Raw genomic sequence first — 23,411 nt, 5'->3', positions numbered from 1 at the left:
CATTTCCTCACACAAATTCCCTGAAGTGTAAAATGAAAAAGAGACATGGCACATACTTTCCTGACCCTCACAGTGGACACAGAGGTCCACTGGGGAATAGGGCTGGTTTGTGAAATGTGCTTGAGGTTCAAAGACAGGATGGATCTGTGTGAAGTTTTCTGAGGGGAGGGTAGGATTAGTTAACAGAGTTGAAATTTGAGAGAGGTTGTTGGGCCTAGATTTTTTTGGAAAGCTTACGGGCCAGGAGGGGAGTTTGAGGCCTTTCCAAAGACAACAGATTTTCTGGAGGAGGCTGGTACTGGGGACTGCTACCTGTCTATGAGTTTCAAATCAGTATCTCTAGCCCAGACCTCCTGTCCCATATATAGAACTGCCTCCTTGAAACCATTTTTTTTTTTTTTTTGCATCTGCTTGAGGTTCCTGAAATTTAGCATGTCAGAATTTTATCCTTTATTCCTCTAGCTTTCCAAATGCATTCTTTGCCTGTTTTTCTAATTGTAGGAGATTACCTACCATTTGTTTGATTTCTCCCTTTTTCTCACCACTCAACCTTAAACAGTTCTACTTCCAGAAGTCTCTTAAATCCATCCTTATCTTTTCATTCTCACAGCTGTCATCCTAATGCAGGCCATAATCTTGTCACGCTTGAACTAATATGTGTGCCCATCTGGTGTTGCTCAACTTAAGATTCTCCTTTTTATTTAGAATTGGTTTTTTTTTTTCCCCCTTTAGAATGCATATGAAATCATGTCAGTCTCCTTTTAAAAACTCTTCAGTAGTTCCCTATTGTCTGTAGAGTAAACCCCTGGCATGCTTTAACGGCCTCCCTTGAACCTCTTCCATCTTGTCCTCATAACCCTCTTTCCTTAGCTTCTTTCCCCCACGCTGCCCCTGCCCCCCTGCCCCACATAATTTTTACAGGCTTAGCAAACTACTTTCAAGTGTGGGATTTCTTGTTTCAATATGAATACCTTTTTATATTATTTTAGCTGTTGAGTGCTTCTTGTAGTTTACCAATCCTATTTATTTTTTTCTTAAAGATTTATTTATTTAAGAGAAAGAAAGAGAGAGAAAGAGAGAGAGCAGGGGGAGGGGCAGAGAGAGAGAGAGAGAGAGAGAGAAGACCCTTAAGCAGACTCCCCTGCTGTACAAGGAGCCCATCTCAGGGCTGGATTCCACGACCTTGAGACCATGACCTGAGCTGAAATCAAGAGTCAGCCACTCAACAACTGAGCCACCCTGGTGCCCCCACTTTTTTCTTTTTTGTTTTAGGATACTGATAATCTGATATGGACATCATTCTTAAAGCTGTGTTAAAAAATAACTTTAGAATTCTGTGGATGGATGTGTGTGTGTGTGTTTGATACTCAGCGTTTCCTCATGTTGGTAATTTTTCGTTATTAAGTTCTATATTAGTATTATTACAAATTCCTTGTGCACTGGAGATGCATCTGCTTCTAGCCTCATTCCACAAACCATCAGGTTTACAGAGACTCTAATTCTGTTATTGTTTCATTCCGCCACCTAACTGATTTTCTATTTAGATAATATTCCTGTCCTATTCCACCACCAAAAATCAATTTGAAAAAGTCAACTTTTGAAAAAGGCAACTTTTTGCAAAACTTCAATTCACTTCACCCCCCTCGACAGTGTATTCAATGATATATGCTTACATGCATATATGCTCGTATACAAGTAAAATGAATGACAGCAGTGATATAAGGGAAAGGAAAGAGAAGTCAGAATTATTTTATTATCATTAGGTACTCACACTATCCATGAACTGACACAGTGTTTTTGGAAGTGGACAATGGTTAATTGTAAATTTATATTGCAAACTCTAAGGCAACCATATAAAAAACATTAAAAAAAGAGAAGTAAGTCAAGCAGAGAGAGTCAATTATCATATGGTTTCACTTATTTGTGGAGCATAACAAATAGCATGGAGGACATGGGGAGATAGAGAGGAGAAGGGAGTTGGGGGAGATTGGAAGAGGAGGTGAACCATGAGAGACTATGGACTCTGAAAAACAATCTGAGGGTTTTGAAGGGGCGGGGCGGAGGGAAGGTTGGGGGAACCAGGTGGTGGGTATTATAGAGGGCACGGATTGCATGGAGCACTGGGTGTGGTGCAAAAATAATGAATACTGTTATGCTGAAAATAAATAAAAAATAAATTTAATAAAAGTATAATGGATATGCTAAGAAAGGAGAGAGACTAAAATAATATAAAATACTCCATTAAAATCACAGTGGTAAACCAAAAAAAGTGAAAGACAAAGCCTTTTTGAAAAAGGATAGAATGAGAGAGCAAGAGATCCCTGCATACAGGAGGGCAGTGTAATAAGAAAGATTTGGAGCTCTGAAAAGAGCCACTCGTGTTGGTGTTGGTTGGGAGCTTTTATCCAAATGGCACCTGCGGTTGTGAGACATGACCTGTGCAAGTGAAGTCATTCTCAGGAGAGGTGGCTAGGCACTGCCTGCATGAAGGGGAGGAGGCAATGTCACACAGGAGGGTGGGACACAGCTGTGCTTCATCAGAGCGGCCCAGAACAGACAGGGGTCAATGGGGACATGTAGAGGGAGGGGGGCTGGTCACACATTGTGGGGAAGGGACTGCTGAGAAGAACGGAGAGGCTTAGGGGAGGAACTTGGGATGACTTTTAACTCCACAGAAGGGTTACTTGACTCCTGCATTGCAATTCTTTTCTTTAGATGAAGTAGATAAAGCTCAGACCCGTGGACCTCATCTTCCCATAGGGCAGGCTTCAGTTAGACTGAGAAGATCTCCGGCTGTGACGGGTGACTCTGCTTTCATGCCGAGGATCAAGAGTAGAAGGAGTAACCTCTAGATGACAGACTTCTGTAGAATCCTTATCCTCTGGTCTCGCACCTGCACCTTCTGCTGTCTCGATTCCCCAGGCAGGATATAAATTCTGTGCTTTCTTCGTGCCTGTTAATTTCCACTACATCCTTGTCCTCAGCACAGGATTCGGGCATCAACATGAATTGTATCCTATTAAGCTTGCTGATGGTGACTGGTGAGTGACTCAAGGTAACTCTTTGTCAAGTTTATTAGGACTCTGTTGGGGGGTGAGGCTGTGGTGCTGTGTTGGGGAGGGAGAGCTGGTGGATCAGAGGCGTGAAAGTTTGGGAAATGGGTGATAACATTACCTATTTTCTGTACAGGCTCTGTCATTGGTAGGACCCAAGTAAAACTTTCTATTACGGGCTCAAATCTCCTCCCAATGCTTATGAAGTTCGTGGGCTAAAACATGGGGGTATGCCAGAAGGGATGAAGGAGATAGGAGCCTGGAAGGGGGCATAGGAATGTGTAAAAGACATACGAAACAAAAAAGCAGGTGTTCTGCTGTAAGGGTCGAAAGGGAAAGGTTAATTTTGCTCTTTAAAATGTAGTGTACAATAATAAGAATAATAACTATCACCACCACTGCCATAAAAGCACATAACTACATAGTGGTTTTATAAAAGACACTGCTCTCTTCATATCAACTTTGTGAGAAAAGTATTATTATTGTTCTCTCTCTCTCCTTTTTTTTTTTTTTTTTTTTTGATGAGGAATGAAGGCATGGAATAATTAGGTAACTTGCCTGCAATGAAGTTGGTATGGCTCTGTAATTAGGCAGTTATGCTCTTCTACCTAGTTATATGGCCAGGGGCAATACCCTAACCTCTCTGAGCCTCAGTTTCCAAATGTGCAACATGAGAAAACTCTCTGTCTCTTAAGGACATCAGTGCTTCCTAAACTTGTATGAGACTAAGAGGAGTTAGCCAAGTTAAGTGAGGTGAGGGGTGTGTAGGTTGTTTCTGACAGAGGTGAAGGTTGCTTCAGTAAGTGTGAAGGTCATGAGGTGTGATGTGTTAACTAAAAGACCATCTGTGTGGCTGGAGCAGAGAGAAAGGAAGTAGATTACGAGTCAAATAGTAGAGAGTCTTCTAGCCTTAATTTAGCCTTAATTTTAGAAATGACCCTGGGTGTAATAGGAATCCTTTCAAGAGTTTGAAATATCTGAGTTCTATTACCACACTTAGGATTCAGAAACATTCATGTGACTTTAGCATGGAGAACAATTTTGGGTAGAGATAGGGGTTGTGGGTGGGAAAGATCTGGAGAGAAATTAAAGAGACTGTTGCAGCTTTCTGGGCAACTGAATGGACTAGGAGGGTAGCAGCGAGTCTGAAATATAGGAAAAGGATAGCAAACGTAATAGTGAGATAGAAGTCATGATCAGCTGAGTGTGAGGAATGAAGGGCAGGAAAAAGTAAAGGCTTGTCATCCAGATTTCTGGTTGGATGAGTGGTAGTACAGTTTATGGAAATCAGGGACACTGGACAAGGGGGTATTTGGGGAAGGAGACAGATTACTTTTTTGACTTACTGAGTTTGAAGTACTTTTTAGACATTGAATGGGGATGTCCACCTGAATATAAAGGTCAGGAACTCATGACGGATCTGAGCTGGGATGCAGATCTTGGAATTTGGGACCTCTTTTTTTTCTTTTTTTTTTTAAGATTTTGTTTATTTATTTGAGAGAGAGAGAGATCACAAGTAGGCAGAGAGGCAGGCAGAGAGAGAGGGGGAAGCAGGCTCCCTGCTGAGCAGACAGCCCGATGCGGGGCTTGATCCCAGGACCCTGAGATCATGACCTGAGCCGAAGGCAGAGGCTTAACCCACTGAGCCACCCAGGCGCCCCAGAATTTGGGAACTTTGACAGTATTTGAATTCGTGGGAATGAGTGGAAAAGATTACTTGAAAAGATTTTACAGAAATGTGTAAAAGACAAAACTATGAAGAGTTCTAACTGCTTTTTTGGTTTAAAATTCTCATTTTGAAATAATTATACATTTACAGGAAGTTGCAGGAAACGTGTGGAGTACCACATACCCTTCATCTGGTTTCCACCATGGTAACATCTTGCATAACTATGGCACGAAAATATGGCAGACCATGAAACTGACATTGGTGCTGTCCAGTTTGTTCAGCTTTCCTCATTTTTACGTGTGTGTATTTAAACTTCACACCTGTAGGTCTATGTGTCTATCACCACTTTGAAGACACAGAGAAGTCCATCACTGCAGAGTCCCTCCTGTCACCCTTCTTATGGACACACCATTACATTCTCCTTCCCTAAGCCGTGGCAACTACTAATGTGTTCTTCACTCCTGTAATATTGTTGTTGCAAGAATGTTACAGAAATGGAATCCTACAGTATGTTATATTTCAGGATTGGCTCTTTTAACTTAGCATAATTCCCTTGGGATTTGTCCAAGTTGTGTGTATATCAATAGTTTTTTTTTGTTGTTACTATTATTTTGGGGTATGGATGCACGCTGGTTTGTTTAACCATTTACCCACTGAAGCACATCTGGGTGGTTTTCAGGTTTTGGCTTTTACTAATAAAGCTACTATGTTTTTGTGTGATAGTAAGTTTTTGTTTGTCTGGGATACATGTCCAATAATGCAGTTTCTGGTAGCATGGTAATTGTATGTTTAGTTTTATACCAGACTGCCAAATTGTTTTCCAGATTGGCTGCACCATTTTAGATTCCCACCAACAATGTATGAGTGAGCCATTTTCTCTACTTTTCTGCCAGCATTAGGTGTTTTCACCAAAGTTCACTATTTTTTATATTAGCCATTCTGTTAGGTGTATAGTAATACCTTATTGAAATTTTAATGTTCATTTTCCTAGTGACTAATGATGTTAAATATCTTTCATGTGCCTGTTTACCATATGGATAGTCTTTTTTTTTTTTTTTAAGATTATTTATTTATTTATTTATTTATTTGACAGAGAGATTGCAGATAGTCAGAGAGGCAGGAAGAGAGAGAGGAAGGGAAGCAGGCTCCCTGCCGAGCAGAGAGCCCAATGTGGGGCTCGATCCCAGGACCCTGGGACCATGACCTGAGCCAAAGGCAGAGACTTTAACCACTGAGCCACCCAGATGCCCCTGGATGTTCTTTTTAGTGAAGTGTTTGTTCTTGTCTTTTGCTTATTTTCTAATTAGATTGTTTGTTTTATTGACTATTGAGTCTGAGAATAGGTATCCAGTCTGTACAAGTTCTTTATCAGCTATGAGGTTAGCGCATATTTTTTCTGGTCTATAACTGGTCTTTAAACTCTCTCCAGAGAGTCTTTTATAAAGCAATTGTTTTTAAATTTGATGAGGTCCAATTTATCATTTGATTTGTCGGTTATTCAGGAGTATGTTTAATCTCCATGTATTTTGGGATTTTCCAGGTATCTTTCTGTTATTCATTTCTAGTTTAATTCCATTGTGGCTTAAGTTCAGAAATTGCATGATTCCCTATTCTTTTACATTTGTTAAGGTGTGTTACGTGGTCCAGAATGTGGTCTATCTTGGTGAATGTTCCATGTGGGCCTGTGAAATGTGTGTGTTCTGCTGGTGTTACAAAAGCAGCCTATACTTATCAACTACATCCAGTTGGTCGAAGGTGCTGTGGACTTAAATGATATCCTGACTGTTTTTCTGCCTTCTAGAACTGTCCATTCCTGATAGAGAAATGTGTTGAAGTCTCCAAGTAGGAGAATGGGTTTATCTATTCTTCTCTGTAGTTCTATCAGCTTTTACCTTATATAGTTTGATGCTCTATGATTATGCACATGCACACTAAGGATTGTTATGTCTTCTTGGATCATTGATCCCTTTATTATAATATAATAATGCCTGCCTTTATCTCTAATAACTTTCCTTAAAGTCTGTTATATTTGAAATTAATATAGCTACTCCTGCTTTCTTTTGAGTAGTGTTAGTGGGGTCTATCTTTCTCCATCCATTTACTTTTGGTGTGTATGTCTTTATATTTAAAGTGGGCTTAGGGAGCCCTGCCTGGCTCAGTCGGAGGAGTGCGCAACTCTTGATCTTAGGGAAGCCCTGTGTTGGGTATAGAGATTACTTAAATAAATAAAATTTAAAAAAATTTAAAGTGGGTTTATTGTAGACAACAGACACTTGGATCTTATATTTTGATTCATTCTGACAACCTCTGTGTTTTAACTGGTGCATTTAAACTGCTGTATTTATAGTGAATATTGATATAGTTGGATTACTATCCACCATATTTGCTATTGTTTTCTACTTGTTTTATGCTCCTATTTTTTCTTTCACTTCTTTTTGTTTGCCACTTGTGATTTTAATGGAGTATTTTATATTACTTTAGTCTCTCTCCTTTCTTAGCATATCCATTATACTTCTTTTTTTAAAAATATTTTTTATACAGTTGCCTTAGAATTCGCAATATAAATTTGCAATTAATCGTGTCCACTTCCAAAAACACTGTGTCAGTTCATGGATAGTGTGAGTACCTAATGATAATAAAATAATTCTGACTTCTCTTTCCTTTCCCTTACATCATTGCTGTCATTCATTTTACTTGTATATGAGCATGTACATGCATGTATATGCATGTAAGCATATATCATTGAATACACTGTCGGGGGGTGAAGTGAATTGAAGTTTTGCATTTACCAGTACATTTCCACGTTGAAGGGTGAGAATTGAATGCATGTCCCTACTGTGCTCCATTCACCAGGAGATGAAGGAGGCAGCTCTACCTTACATAGCCTTGTTCAATATAGTTGTCAAATGACGATGAAGGCTTGGCAACCTGCTGGGTCTTGGGGACATAGGGCCACGTGTGGTGGAGGGAAGGAAGCAGAGTACTGTTAACTTTGCCTCAGACTTCTCCGTCAGCCTCCTGGCCACTGTGCAGAGGCTCAGCTTTCCCCTGAGGTCCATTCATACAACCCTGCTTGAGAAATTGGAGTATTGCCTGTTTCCACTGGGAGTGAGGGTGGAATATTAGCCCCTCACTCAGCCTTGGGGAACCCATGGCAGGCGGGCATTTCCCCATTGTTTGGGAACATTGCCACTTCCCATTGTTTAGTTAGAGTAGGGTAGGTGTTGTCAAAAAGAGTGTTTTTGTGTTCAGCTATCCTTTTCCCTTTCCTCTGGCTCGGAGGAGCATGTTTTTCTTGAAGTTTTTTAAAAATTCGTTTTGTTTTTGTTTTTTGGCTTTGCTTTTTGGTGGTTCTGGATTATAGGCTACTCTGCTCCAGTGCTCTATCTTGGATCTATGAAATGTAAGAATACTGAGGGAAGTTAGTGTTATGTTGTTCCTTAAGTCCCCAGGTAGGCCCTAAGGACCTACTCCTTAGGTAGTCCACTTTCTTCTTTCCATTATTCAGAGTATTTCTATGTTTTTGGTGTTTATTATGTGGGGTTTTTAGTTGTAAAAGGGAAAACCTGGGAGCGGGGAATGGGGCTACTCCTTCTTGGATCAAATGGAAAGTTGAGCTCTAATGCTTGAGGGGCTGCTAGAAGATGAGAGCCTGGTGAAGTACCTTATGAGGCAGGAGAAATTAAAAATGTAATTTACACCAGTCAGAAGAGTTTGTTTCTAGGAGGAGGAAGTAGTTAATGTGTTCTATGCCTATGACAAATTAAGAAAATTAAAGTGGAGACACAGTGAAGGCATATAGCTGCATTAATATGGAGTTAAAATTTGCCTAGGGTATTATTCAAGGACATTAGGACAAGGGTCTCTGAAGAGTAATAAGAACATAATTAAAAATTATACGCAAACAATGAATCATGGAACACTACATCAAAAACTAATGATGTACTGTATGGTTACTAACATAAAATAATAAAATAAAAAAATAAAATGATGCATAAAGGAATCTAAATCAGGTAAAGAGGGAAGATAAAACAGGCAGGGACCAGCTGGAATGCAAGGGTAAGGACACAAGGTATAAGTTTCTAATGAGTTCTTAGAATCAGTGACTATTAAGCTTGGTCAAGAGTGAGTTAGGACATCAGGGCTTTGGTGGGAAGAAATATGAGCATTTTTAGAGTAAATACCAATATTTAGTTGGCAGCTCAGCCTGGAATATAACTCAGTTTTGATTAGGAGAAACCTGTTCCACAACTTTCCTTGGAAGGACCAGTGGCTTGAAGGAAATGTGTATTGTTGCTGCAGCTAAGACGGAGCTAGTAGTAGTGCAGACTTCTTAAAGCTAACGAGGGATGGTCTGGAGTCGGGAATAGATTGTGGGAATTAAGTAAGACTGAATTTATGCACTGGATTATCTTAGAGTAAGAAGGAATGTGAAGGTTATCTGCATTCTCAATTTTTTTGAGCATGAGAACCTCTTTTAGTCTTAAAATATTTGACTCTTTGAATGATAATTCTTTATTAAATACTTACGTAATGCAAAAAGGTAAATTAACTATCTTTGTTAAAGCAATGTGTATTTTATTAAATACTGTTTACTGGATTTCCTGTTAACTTTACTTTTGAGGTAGGTCTTGTGTCCATCCACCCACTTATGTGCTCTTCTCTGTCTCCACCACTGCCAGTTTAGTGCAAGTCACATCACTTTGTGCTGGGCCTACTACAGTAAGCCTAACTGTTTCTTCACTTGCCCTTTTCCAATTCATTTCTTGTTTTTTTTTTTTAAAGATTATTTATTTATTAGAGAGAGAGAGGAGAGCAGGTGTGAGAGCAAGCATGTGCAGGGGGAGGGGCAGAGGGAAAGGGAAGAAGCAGACTCCCTGCTGAACAGGGAGCTCAAGGCAGGGCTGGATCCCAGGACCCTGAGATCATGACCTGGGCTGAAGGCAGACTGAGCCACCCAGGCACTCTTCTAGTCCATTTTTAATCAAAATCCAGTGATTTTTAAACAAATAATTGGATCACATAACTTTTGTATATTCAAATTCTTTAGTAGATTTTTTTACACTCAGAATAAAATCCAAACTCCTCTGAGCATGGCTTTCAAGCCCTGCTTGATGAGGTTCCTGCCTCCTCTAAAGGCTCATCCTAGGGCAATCTTTTCCTCAGCTTCTGTGCTTCAGTCTCCTTGGCTCTCTTCAGATTCTTGAGCCCTCCTAGTCCTTTCTCCTCTTTGAACCTTTGTCCATGCAGTTCCTCTCCTGAAAAATCGTTCTTCTGCTCTTCTCACAGCTGGTTTTTCTCATCTTTCTGTCTCAGATCACCTGTCATTTACCCAGCAAATACTTCTTTGCACACCCAAATTAGATTCTTCATTTACTCTTTCTTATTATGTTTTCTCATGGAACACTGTCACTTTCTCATCACAATTTATAACTGTCCGTTTATGTACTGGTTTGCTTGTTGTCTATCCCCTTCATTTCATGGAGGCAAAGTCTACTTCTCTCTTGGATACCCTTTTATATTTAATATGCAATATGTTGCCTGGCACATAGTAAGTATTCAAGAAATACTTTTTAAAATAAATGCATGCATATATGAATTTGAGAAAAAAGTATACACACATAAATACAACATTAAGTCTTCTGATGATGCTTGTTTCACATATGGATCAGAAAACCATTTCATTAATTTCAGAGCCTCCCAGTGGACCCCTGCACACAAGTGTGCAAATTTTACTCCAACCCACTAACTCATTTGTATAATAAATACATATTGAGTTCCTGCCAGACACTGTCCTAGTTAGTGGGGAATATTGTATAAGTCATTGTTCCTTCACTGCTTATCATCTGCAGGTGAAAACCCCATAGTCCCAGAAACATAAATTGACAAAGCAAGAGAAGCCCAAATTGAAAAAAGTGACAACGACAAGAAAGGATCAGAGAAAATCTCCAGAAACAACAACAAAACAAGTAATAGAATGGCAATAAATACATATCAATAACTATTTTGAAAGTGAATGGACTAAACACTCCTGTCAAAAGACATAGGGTGACAGAATGGATTAAAAAGGAAGACGTATCTATATGCTGCCTACAAGAGACTCATTTTAGATTAAAGTCACATGCAGACTGAAAGTGAGGCGGTAGAGAAACATTTATCACACAAGTGAATGTCAAAAGAAAGCTGGAGTAGCAATACTTATATCAGACAAAGTAGATTTTATCCTAAACTATAGCAAGAGATGAAGAAGGGCACTATATAATAACAAAAGTGACAATCCAACAAGACAATATAACAATTATAAATATTTATAACCCAACATGGGAGCACCCAGATATATAAAATAATTATTAACAAACAGAAAGGATGAATTGACAATAACACAATAATAGTAGGGGACTTTAATATCCCACTTAAATTAATGGGAAGAGCATCTAAACAGAAAATAAACATGGAAGAGTGGCTTTGAGTGACACATTGGACCAGATGGACTTAACAGATATATGTAGAACATTCTATCCTAAAACAGAGTACACATTCTTTTCAAGTGCACATGCAACATTCTCCAGAATAGGTTGCATTTTAGGTCACAAAACAAGTCTCAACAAATACAAAAAGATTGAAATCATACTATGCACCTTTTCTGATCACAGAAAACTAACTAGAAGTTAGTTTTCAGTTCAGAAGCTAACTAGAAGTTAGCTACAAGAAAAAATTTGGAAAGACCACGAATACATAGAGGTTAAACAACATGCTACTAAAAAATAAGTGGCCACCAGGAAATCAAAGAAAAAATTTAAAAATACATGGAAACAAATAAAAATGAAAACACAACAGTCCAAAACCTATGGGATGCAGCAAAAGCAGTCCTAAGAGGGAAGTATATAGCAATATAGGACCACCCCAAGCAATAAGAAAAAAATCTCAAGCACTCTAACCTTACACCTAAAGGAACGGCAAAAAGAGCAACAAATGAAGCCTAAAGCCAACAGAAGGAAGAAAATAATAAAGATTACAGCAGAAATTATATAGAAACTAAAAAACAAACAAATAATAAAACAGATCAACGAAGCCAGGAGCTGGTTCTTTGAAAAAATTAGTAAAATTGATTAACCTCTAGCCAGACTTATCAAGAAGAAAAGAGAAAGGACCCAAATCAATAAAATCACTAATGAGAAAGGGGAAATAACTGCTAATACTACAGAAATACAAATAATTATAAAAAAAATTTGAAAAACTATTATGTGAACAAATTAGATAACCTAGAAGAAATGGATAAGTTCCTAGAAACATATAAACTACCAAAACTGAAACAGAAAAAAATAGGAAACTTGAACAGACTGATAACTAGCAAAGAAATTGAATCAGTAATTAAAAAAAAACTCCCATAAAACAGAAGTCCAGGGACAAATGGCTTCATGAAAGGCAAATCCTACCAAACATTTAAAGAAGAGTTAATACCTATTCTTCTCAAACTATTCCAAAATCTAGAAATGGAAGGAAAACTTCCAAATTCATTAGATGAGGCTAGCATTATCCTAATTATAGCAGTAAGACAACAAAAAGAAATAAAGGGCATCCAGATTGGCAAGGAAGAAGTCAGACTTTTACTATTTGCAGATGACATGATGCTCTATGTAGAAAACCTGAAAGACTCACCAGAAAATTACTAGAACTGATACATTAATTTAGCAAAGGCTATAAATCACCATACAGAAACCTGTTGCATTTCTATACAATAATAAAGCAGCAGAAAGAGAAATCAAGGAATTGATCCCATTTACAATTTCACCAAAAACCATAAGATACCTAAGATAACACTAACCAAAGAAGTGAAAGACCTGTACTCTGAAAACTATGGAACACTGATGACAGAAATTGAAAAGGACATGAAGAAATGGAAAGATATTCCATGCTCAGGGTTTGGAAGAACAAATATTGTCAAAATGTCTGTACTGCCCAAAGCTATCTACATGTTTAACGCAATTCCTATCCAATTTCCAACATTTTTCATAGAACTAGATGAAAGGAAAAAATTTGCATGGAATCAGAAAAGACCCTGAATAGCCAAAGCAGCCTTGGACTGAGGGGGGCAGGAAGCAAAGCTTCCTGAGACATCACAACTCCAGACTTTGAGTTATATTACAAAGCTATAGTAACCAAAACAGTATGGTACCAGCACAAAAATCGACATAGATCAATAGAACAGTATAGCAACCCAGAAATGAACTCACAGCTATATGGTGGGTTAAATTTTGACAAAGCAGGAAAGAATGTCTAATGGGAAAAAGACAGTCTCTTTAACAAATGGTGTTGGGAAAATTGGACAGCCACATGCTGAAGAATGAAACTGGACCACTTCCTTATACCATGCACAAGAATAAATTCAAAATGGACTTAAGGCGTAAATGTGAGACCTGAAGCCATAAAAATCCTAGAGGAGAACACAGGCAGTAACATCTTTGACATCAGCTGTAGCAACTACATCTGAGGCAAGGGAAACAAAAAGGAAACAAAAACTATTGGGACTACATCAAAATAAAAGGCTTCTACACAGCAAAGGAAACAATCAACAAAATTAAAAGGCAACCTATGGAATGGGAGAAGATATTTGTAGATGACATACCTGATAAAGGGTTAGTATCCAAAATATATAGAGAACTTATAAAACTCAACACGCAAAAAAGGAATAATCCAATTAAAATATGGGGAAGATAAAGCTAGAGTAGTAGGACTCAAAGAGCCTTAAAAAATATACAGAGAAGTTTGCATTCTTGGGCAATTCCACAAAGAAATAAAAATGGCTAATATAATTTTGAAAAACTTCCTTTACTGGTAGTCAAAGAAATGGAAATTAAGTGGATAATATTTTAACTTATTCAATTACCAAATACTTTTTAATCATAATATTCTCTGCTGCCAAGGGTTTGAAGAGAAAGTTTCTTACACTCTGCTGGTAATAGTGATCTTTCTGAAAAGCTATTTGGCAATATAAATACAAACTTCCAAAATGTTCAAATCCCTTCCTCCCTTTAATTTTACTTCTCAGATGTTATTTAAGGAAATAATTAGAACTACATTTAAAAAATAATATGAAAACACATTCCTCATCATAACAATATAAAATGTTATCAAACTAGGTAAAAAATAAAAACATAACTAAATACATGACTGTTTCCATATGATGAAATATTGTGCAAGTATTAAAAAGAACATTTACAAGGAATTTTGGAATTTTAATGACATAGGTTATAAATATATATTTGTATATAATCTGTATATTTGTGTCCATGAATGTCTGTACATAGAACTGACTACATAATTTTCAGAGCCTAGTATAAAATGAAAATGCAAGATCTCTTGTTCAAAAATTATAATTCCAAGGTAGCAGTAGTAGAGCCTTAAATTGAATGTAGGGCCATTCTGAACACGAGTTCTGTGTGAGTACACAGGTCCTACGCCCTTGAAACTAGCCATCTGTACAGAAAAAATACTGAAAGAAAATATCCCAAAACATTATTAATAATTACCTTTTGATTTGGGAATTACTGATGATTTTTTTTTACTGATTATTTTTATTTCATGTCTTTTATAAATGTTCACAATAAATATATATCACTTTTTAAAAAATAAAATATGGGCAGAAGACATGAACAGACATTTTCCCAAAGAAGACATACAGATGGCCAATAGACTTATGAAAACATGCTCAATATCACTTATCAGGGAAATGCAAATCAAAACTACAATATAACATCACCTCATACCTGTCATAATGGCCAAAATCAGAAACAACAAGTGTTAGAGAGGATGTGGAGCAAAAGGAGCCCTCTTGCACTGTTGTTGGAAATGAAAACTGGTGCAGCCACTGTAAAAAACAGTATAGAGTTTCCTCAAGAAGTTAAAAACAGAACTACCCTATGATCCAGTAATACTAGGTATTTACTAGGTAAATACTAGGTAAGCACTAGGTATTTACCCAAAGAATACAAATATACTAATCCAAAGGGACACATGCACCCCCATGTTTACAGCAGCATTATCCGCAATAGCCAAACTATGGAAGCAGCCCAGTGTCCATTGACTGATCAGTGGATAAAGAAGAAGTGGTATATTTATACACAATGGAATATTACTCAGCCATCAAAAAGGAGGAATACCCAACTTTTGCATCAACATGGATGGGACTTGTGATCTCTCTCTGTCAAATAAATAAATAAAATCTTTAAAAAAAAAACATGGATGGGACTGGAGGAGATTATTCTAAGTGAAATAATCAGAGAAAGTCAATTATCATATGGTTTCACTTAATTGTGGAGCATAAGGAATAGCATGGAGGACATTAGGAGAAGGAAGGGAGAAATGAAGTGGGGGGAATCAAAGGAGGAGACGAACCATAAGACTATGGTCTCTGGGAAACAAACTGGGGATTTTAGAGGGGAGGGGGCAGGGGGATAGTTTAGCCTGGTGATGGATATTGAGGAGGGCATGTATTGCATGGAGCATTGGGTGTTACATGCAAACAGTGAGTTATGGAACACTACATCAAAAACTAATGGTGTACTGTATGGTGACTAACATAACATAATAAAGAAAAAATAAAAGTCATAAGATAGGTGTAAAAAATAAAAAAATAAAAAGTAAAACTATAAACAAAAAGAATTTCAGTATAGTTGACACACAATGTTACATTAATATCAGGTGTACAATATAGTAACTTGATAAGTTTATATATTATACTATGTTCACTGTAAATGTAGCTACTATCTGTCACCATACAATGCTATTAGAATATTACTGACTGTATTTCCTATGCCATGCCTCTTATCCCAATGACTTACTCATTCCATGACTGGAAGACTGTATCTCCCACTCCACTTCATTCATTTTCCCATCCCTTCATCGCCCTGCCCTCTGGTAACCATTAGGTTGTTCTCTGTATTTTTAGGTCTGTTTCTGCTTTTTGTTTATTTATTCCTTTTTTATAATATTTTATATATGACTGAGAGCATATGGTATTTGTCTTTTTCAGTCTGACTTATTTCACTTAGTATAATATCCTCTAGGTCCATCCATATTGTTGCAAATGGCACTATAATATCCTTTATTATGGCTGCATAATATCCATTGTATTGTCTCTCTTGAGAAAGAAAAACAAAGCTGAAAAACTGAAAAACAAAGCCTCACAGTTCTGGGTTTCTGGGTTCTGGGTTTCAAGATGTACTCCATAGCTGTAGTAATCAAAACAGTGCAGTACTGGCACAAAAACATACACATACATCAATGGAACAGAGTAGAGGACCCACAGATAAACCCACAGTTATATGGTCCATTAATCTATGACAAGGGAGAGTAGAATATGCAATGTGGGAAACACAGTCTCTCTAATAAATTCTTAATCTGTAAAATAATATAAAATTTATCCATCCCATAGTTTTTTTTTTTCTGTGAAGAATAAAAAATCTAAGTAAGTACACCAAGTATTTTAGTACAGTGTTTGTACAGTATGGTTCTCTAGTACAATAGAGTTAGGGTATCAGTTAGCTAAATGATTAATGAGTGGCAAATATTGATATTGTCTGATACTGGCATCCTGAAATCTCCATAAGCACCCTGAGTTCTCTTTAGTCAGCTAGGTTATTTCCCTTGATTCTCTTCTCTCTTTGTTCTAGGTGTTGTTTCATATGTTGGTGAAGACATGGAAAGGTTAAATCATCTTCACTACCTATTTTACCTGAATTCCAATTATCAGTCCTGTGTGGGGACTTTGATTGCCCCTCAGTGGGTATTGACAGCGGCACACTGCTTCTTACCGTAAGTGATGGGGATCTGTCCACTCTATTCTAAGGCTCCAAGGCTCCCCAAATACACATGTATGTGTTAGTGTGTGTACATGTTGGTGTGTACCTGCAAGTATACCTCTTGGTATATAACTCTAGAGTATATAATTAGGAGTGGAATTCCTGGGTAATAGAGGATGCAGATGTTCACTTTTGTACGTCTTCCAGCAATTTATAAGCATTTCCCACATTGGGTATTGTCAGACATTTTTCTGTTTTGCTGATTGTGTCAAATTTCTTGTTATGCTCTTAATTTTTTAATCTTTATTAGTAGCGATGATTAGCATAATTTTTTCTCCTTTTTCCTCTTCATCCTCTTCCTTCTGCTAATAGTGTTTCTTCAGGGAAATTCTCTTTCATGGTTTATGAACATTTCGTGAATTTAAAAAAATTACTTTGTAGGACTTCTATAAAGCTCTAGTTATTACATTTTTGTCAATTACGTATGTTGAAAATACATTCTTCCAGTTCATGGTACCATCTTCTCTTTATGGTGTATTTTGATAAATAAGAGCTCTTAACTTGTATTTAATTCAATTTAATGCTTAAATTATCATCTTTATTTCTGATTAATTGGGTTTTGTGCCTAGTTGAGATTAACTTTATGATTCAAGATCAGAAAGATATTTCTTAATTTCTAGAGTCTTTAAAGGTTTGATTTCATATTTAAATATTTATATCATTTAGACTTGATGTTTGTGAATGATGTGAAGTAGGGATCCAGTTTCATTTTTTTAAATTATAGTAAGCTAAACATCCAAATATCATTTATCTAATGATTCCTTCTTTCTCCAGTGACTGCAACACCACTTCCGTCATCTGTGAAAGTTCTTCTATCTGTACATGTTTTTGGACTCTCTATACTGCTCCATTGGTTTATTTATTATAGACCAATACCACAATGCCTTAATAATTATGTCTTTCTCATAATTTGTGATGTCTGATAGGGTAGGCCAGCCATGTTTTTCTTTATCAGGAACACTTAGGTATTTTTTAAAATAAATTTTGTTAAGTTCTATGAAGAACTCTGTTGGGATTTATTTGGAATTACTTTGACTCTTGTATCAGTTGGGAAGAATTAATATTTTTCTGATAATGATTATTCATAGCCATGGATCTGGTATATCTCTTTACTTATTTTGGTTTCCCTTTGATGAATTTCAAGAGTTTTAGCTACATACATATCTTGTACATATCTTATTAAAAAATTTGTTCTTAAAGTGCTTTATGTTTTTCTATTATATTTTTAATTGATGTACTTTCAGAAAATCATATTTTCTGTCTATTAGTAATGATGGAAATGCAGTTGTTATAATAAACTTGTATCATAAATTTATCTAATGGCATGTTCTCTTGTTATATTCTCTTACTATTTCTAGTAACTTATGCATATGTTCCTGTGTATTTTCCACTAACCATCTTTGAAAAGGGCCATTTTCATTATGATTTTAATTCTAAATAATTTTTATAAATTTCCACATGATTAAACCCTTCATTCCTAAGTTTAGAATTTGGTCGGGTAAATTTTGGAGGATAACTTTCCACATTAAAAGAAAATCTTTGAGTTCTACTTTAATTGTTTTGTGGTCAGAGAATGTGATCTATGTGATATTGATTCTTTGATGAGAATTGAGACTTGCTTTTTAGACCAGTATAAAGTCAATTTTTATAACTCCTCATGTATTTGAAAGAATGTACATGCTGTAATTTTAGGATAGAAGTTTCTATGTATATCATACTTTAATTGTGTAGTTCAAGTGTTTGGTATCCTTACTATTTTTTTTTTTTGCTTAATATGAATAATTTAGAGATTTGCATTGAAATATTCTTCTGTATTTAGATTGATCAAAATAGTCCTATACATTTATTACTTTTTGTTTTTTAAAAATGTTTTTTAGACTATTTTATTAAGTATATGTAAGTTCAGGTACATTTATAAATGTAGGTGCTTTGTGCATTCCTAATAAATCAAAGCTATTACTATATATTATTACTTTCTCTCATATAGTTAATATTTTGGTTTTATAGCCCATTTTTCAGATATTAATATGCCAATCCTGCTTTGTTTTTGTTTTTGTTTTTGTTTTTTTAAATTTTATTTATTTACTTGACAGAGATTACAAGTAGGCAGAGAGGCAGGCAGAGAGAGGAGGAAGCAGGCTCCCTGCTGAGCAGAGAGCCTGATGTGAGGCTCGATCCCAGGACTCTGAGATCATGACCTGAGCAGAAGGCAGAGGCTTTAACCCACTGAGCCACCCAGGCGCCCCCTGCTTTGTTTTTTGTTTGTTTTTTTTTTTTTTGGTTGGTTGGTATTGTCCTGCTATATCATTTTATATCTTTTCTACCTTTCTATATCTTTTTGATTTAAATATATCTATTAATTTACATATAGTAAGATTTAAAAAAATACAACTTACAATTTCTGTCTTTTAACTGGTGAGTTTAAGCCATTTGGTTTATATTGATTATTAATATACTCAGTCTTGTTTCTACCTATTTTGAATTCCTACTCTTTTTATATTTGCCTAAAAATGTTCTTGCTCTATCATTTGATTAATATTTTAGATACATTTTAATTCTTCTTTCATTTTTGTTGTGAAGTATACACACTTTCTATTCTTTTAGCCATTGCTTTATAAATTTTAATATGGAATTTAATGTAACAGAGTCTAAAGTTACATAATATTCAAATGCCCTTTTTTGATTTCAAGTTTTTATTTTAATTCCTAGTTAGTTAATATTTATGGTAAAATTGGTGTCAGATGTAGAGTTTAGTGATTCATCAGTTAAATACAGCACTCAGTGCTCATCACAAGTGCCTTCCTTAATATCCAAAACCCATTTAGCCCATTCCCTGCCCAGCTCCCTCAGTTTGTTCTCTATAGTTAGGGGTCTCTAATGGTTTGCTTCCCTATCTCTTTTTACCCTCCTTCCCCATGTTCATCTGTTTTGTTTCTTAAATTCCACATATGAGTGAAATCATATGGTACTTATCTTTCTCTGACTTGTTTTACTTAGCATAATACTGTCTAGCTCTGTCCATTTTGTTGCAAATGGCAAGATTTCATCTTTTTTTTTTTTAAGATTTTATTTTATTTTATTTTGACAGACAGAGATCACAAATAGGCAGAGAGGCAGGCAGAGAGAGAGAGAGAGAGGAGGAAGCAGGCTCCCTGCTGAGCAGAGAGCCCGATGCAGGGCTCGATCCCCAGATCCTGGGGTCATGACCTGAGCTGAAGGCAGAGGCTTTAACCCACTGAGCCACCCAGGCACCCCAGATTTCATCTTTTTTGATGGCTGAGTAATATTCCGTTGTGTATATGTACACCACCTCTTCTTTATCTATTCATCAGTCAATGGATATTTGGACTGCTTCCACAGTTTGGCTATTACAGATAATGCTGCTGTGAATGTCGGGGTGCATATATCCCTTTGAATTATATGATTTGCATCCTTTGGCCAAATCCCTAGTCATAAATTGCTGGATCATAGGTTAGTTCTGTTTTTAATTTTTTGAGGAACATCCATACTGTTTTTAGAGTGGCTGCACCTGTTTGAATTCCCACCAACAGTTTATGAGGGTTCCCTTTTCTTTGCATCCTGCCAACATCTGTTGTTTCCTGTGTTGTTAATTATAGCCATTCTGACAGGTGTGAGGTGTTATCTCATCATGGTATTGATTTGCATTTCTTTTTTATTTTAATCTTTTTTCAGTGTTCCAAGAGTCATTGTTTATGTGCCACACCCTGTGCTCCATGCAATATGTGCCCTCCATAATACCCACCACCAGGCTCACCTATCCCTCCACCCCCTTCCCTTCCAAAACCCTCAGTTTGTTTCTCAGAATCCACAGTCTCCCATGCTTTATCTCCCCCTCTGATTTCCCCCCAATTCACTTTTCCTTTCCTTCTCCTAACATCCTCCATGTTATTCCTTATGCTCCACAAGTAAGTGAAACAATAAGATAATTGATTTTCTCTGCTTGACTTATTTCACTCAGCATAATCTCTTCCAGACCCATCTATGTTGATACAAAATTGGGTATTCATCCTTTCTGATGCAGGTGTAATATTCCATTATATATATGGACTATATCTTCTTTATCCATTCATCTGTTGAAGGGCATCTTGGCTCTTTCCACAGTTGGGCAATTGTGGCCATTGCTGCTATGAACACTGAGGTACATATGGCCCTTCTTTTCACTTCATCTGTATCTTTGGGGTAAATACCCAGTAGTGCAATTGCAGGGTCATAGGGAAGCTCTATTTTTAATTTCTTAAGGAATCTCCACACTGTTTTCCAAAGTGTTTGCACCAATTTGCATTCTTCCCACCAACAGTATGAGTGTTCCCCTTTCTCCACAGCCTCTCCAACACTTGTTGCTTCTTGTCTTGTTAGTTTTGGCCATTCTAACTGGCGTAAGGTGGTATCTCAATGTGGTTTTGATTTGAATTTCCCTGATGGCTAATGATGATGAACATTTTTTTCATGTGTCTGTTAGCCATTTGTATGTATTCTTTGGAGAAGTGTCTGTTCATGTCTTCTGCCCATTTTTTGATGTGATTATCTGTTTTCTGGAGTGTTGAGATCAGGGATACGACAAGGATGCCCTCTCTCACCACTGTTGTCCAACATAGTACTAGAAGTCCTAGCAACAGCAATCAGACAACAAAAAGAAATAAAAGGTATTCAAATTGGCAAAGAAGAAGTCAAACTCTCTCTCTTTGCAGATGACATGATGCTTTATTGGAAAACCCAAAACACTTCACCCCCAAACTACTAGAACTCATATAGCAATTCAGTAATGTGGCAAGATATAAAACCAATGTACAGAAATCAGTTGCTTTCTTATACACTAACAATGAAAATATAGAAAGGGAAATTAGAGAGTCAATTCCATTTACTGTAGCACCAAGAACCAGAACCAGAAGTTACCTGGGAATAAACCTAACCAAAGAGGTAAAGGATCTGTACTCAAGGAACTACAGAACACTCATGAAAGAAATTGAAGAAGACTCAGAAAGATGGAAAAGCATTCCATGTTCATGGATCAGAAGAATAAACATTGTTAAAATGTCTTTACTGCCCAAAACAATCTACACTTTCAATGCCATCCCAATCAAAATTCCACTGGCATTTTTTGAAGTGCTGGAACAAACAATCCTAAAATTTGTATGGAACCAGAAAAGACCCTGAATTGCTAAGGAAATGTTGAAAAAGAAAAACAAAGCTGGGGGCATCATGTTCCCTAATTTATTACAAAGCTTTATTACAAAGCTGTGATCACCAAGACAGCATGGTACTGGCACAAAAACAGACACATAGACCAGTGGAACCGAGTAGAGAGTCCAGATATAGACCCATAACTCTATGGTCAAATAATCTTTGACAAAGCAGGAAAAAATATCCAGTGGAAAAAAGACAGTTTCTTCAATAAATGGTGCTGTGAAAATTGGAGAACTATATATAGAAGAATGAAACTTGACCATTCTCTTACACCATACACAAAAATAAACTTGAAATGGATAAAAGACCTCAACGTGAGGCAGGAATTAATCAGAATCATAGAGGAGAGCATAGGCAGTAACCTCTTCAATATCGGCCACAGCAACTTCTTTCAAGATATGTCTCCAAAGGCAAAGAAAACAAAAGCGAAAATGAATTTTTGGGACTTCATCAAAATCAAAACCTTCTGCACAGCAAAGGAAACAACAAAACAAAGAGGCAACCCATGGAATGGGTTGATTTGCATTTCTCTGATGCTGACTGATGTTGAGCATCTTCTCATGTGTCTGTTAGCCATTTGGATGTCTTCTTTGCAAAAATGTTTATTCATAGCTCCTGCCCATTTTTTAGCTGGATTCTTTATTTTTTGGGTGTTGAGTTTGATAAGTTCTTTATAGATTCTGGATACTAGCCCTTTTTCAGATATGTGATTTGCAAATGTCTTCTCCCATTTTGTAGGTGCTGTTCAGTTTAATTGATTGTTTCCTTTGCTGTGCAGATGCTTTTTTTTTTTTTTTTAGATTTTTATTTATTTATCAGAGAGAGAGGGGGGGAGAGAGCGAGCACAGGCAGACAGAATGTTAGGCAGAGGCAGAGGGAGAAGCAGGCTCCCTGCTGAGCAAGGAGCCCAATGTGGGACTTGATCCCAGGATTCTGGGATCATGACCTGAGCCGAAGGCAGCTGCTTAACCAACTGAGCCACCCAGGCGTCCCTGTGCAGATGCTTTTTATCTTGAGGACGTCACAATAGTTCATTTTTGCTTTTGTTTCTTTTGCCTCTGGCAGTGTGTCTAGCAAGAAGTTGCTGTGGCCGAGCTCAAATACATTGTGGCCTGTGTCTCCTCTAGGGTTTTGGTGGTTTCCTGCCTCACATGTAGGTCTTTCATGTATTTTGAATTTATTTTTGTGTTTGGTATAAGAAAATGGTCCAGTTTCATTCTCCTGCATGTGGCTGTCTAGTTACCCTAATGCAATTTATTGAAGTGACTGTCTTTTTTCCATTGGATATTCTTTCCCTTTTTCTCAAAGACTAGTTGACCATATAGTTGTGGGTCCATTTTTGGCTTTTCTATTCTGTTCCATTGACCTGCGTGTCTGTTTTTGCACCAGTACCATAATAGGTTGATGACAACAGCTTTGTAATAAAGCTGGATGCCTCTAGCTTTGCTTTTGTTTTTCAAGACTGCTCTGCCTATTTAGAGTCTTTTATGGTTCTATACAAATTTTAGGATTGTGGGTGCCTGGGTGGCTCATTGGGTTAAACCCTCAGCTCAGGTCATGATCCCAGGGTCCTGGGATCGAGCCGTGCATTGGGCTCTCTGCTCAGTGGGGAGCCTGCTTCCT

At 37.0% G+C, this 23,411-nt stretch overlaps 1 protein-coding gene across 2 annotated transcripts in view; it reads left to right on the top strand.

Annotated features, from left to right (window-relative positions):
* Nucleotides 1-2,531: 2,531 nt before the first annotated feature.
* LOC116569115 (probable inactive serine protease 58) overlaps nt 2,532-23,411 on the top strand; it is a 28,004-nt gene continuing 7,124 nt past the window's right edge. Inside the window, exons 1-2 of one of the 2 annotated variants that reach the window (XM_032305123.1) lie at nt 2,532-3,041; nt 16,395-16,536. In XM_032305123.1, coding sequence (XP_032161014.1) covers nt 3,005-3,041; nt 16,395-16,536 — 179 coding nt within the window. In that variant the 5' untranslated portion in view covers nt 2,532-3,004. Of the gene's footprint in view, nt 3,056-16,394; nt 16,537-23,411 lie in introns of both variants that reach the window. The other variant, XM_032305124.1, reaches the window with a different exon arrangement.

The sequence above is a fragment of the Mustela erminea genome, chromosome 11 (genome assembly GCF_009829155.1).
Source record: "Mustela erminea isolate mMusErm1 chromosome 11, mMusErm1.Pri, whole genome shotgun sequence".
Taxonomy (NCBI): Eukaryota; Metazoa; Chordata; class Mammalia; order Carnivora; family Mustelidae; genus Mustela; species Mustela erminea.
The sequence above is the reverse complement of the archived record's forward strand: the minus strand, read 5'-3'. Positions and strand labels throughout refer to the sequence as shown.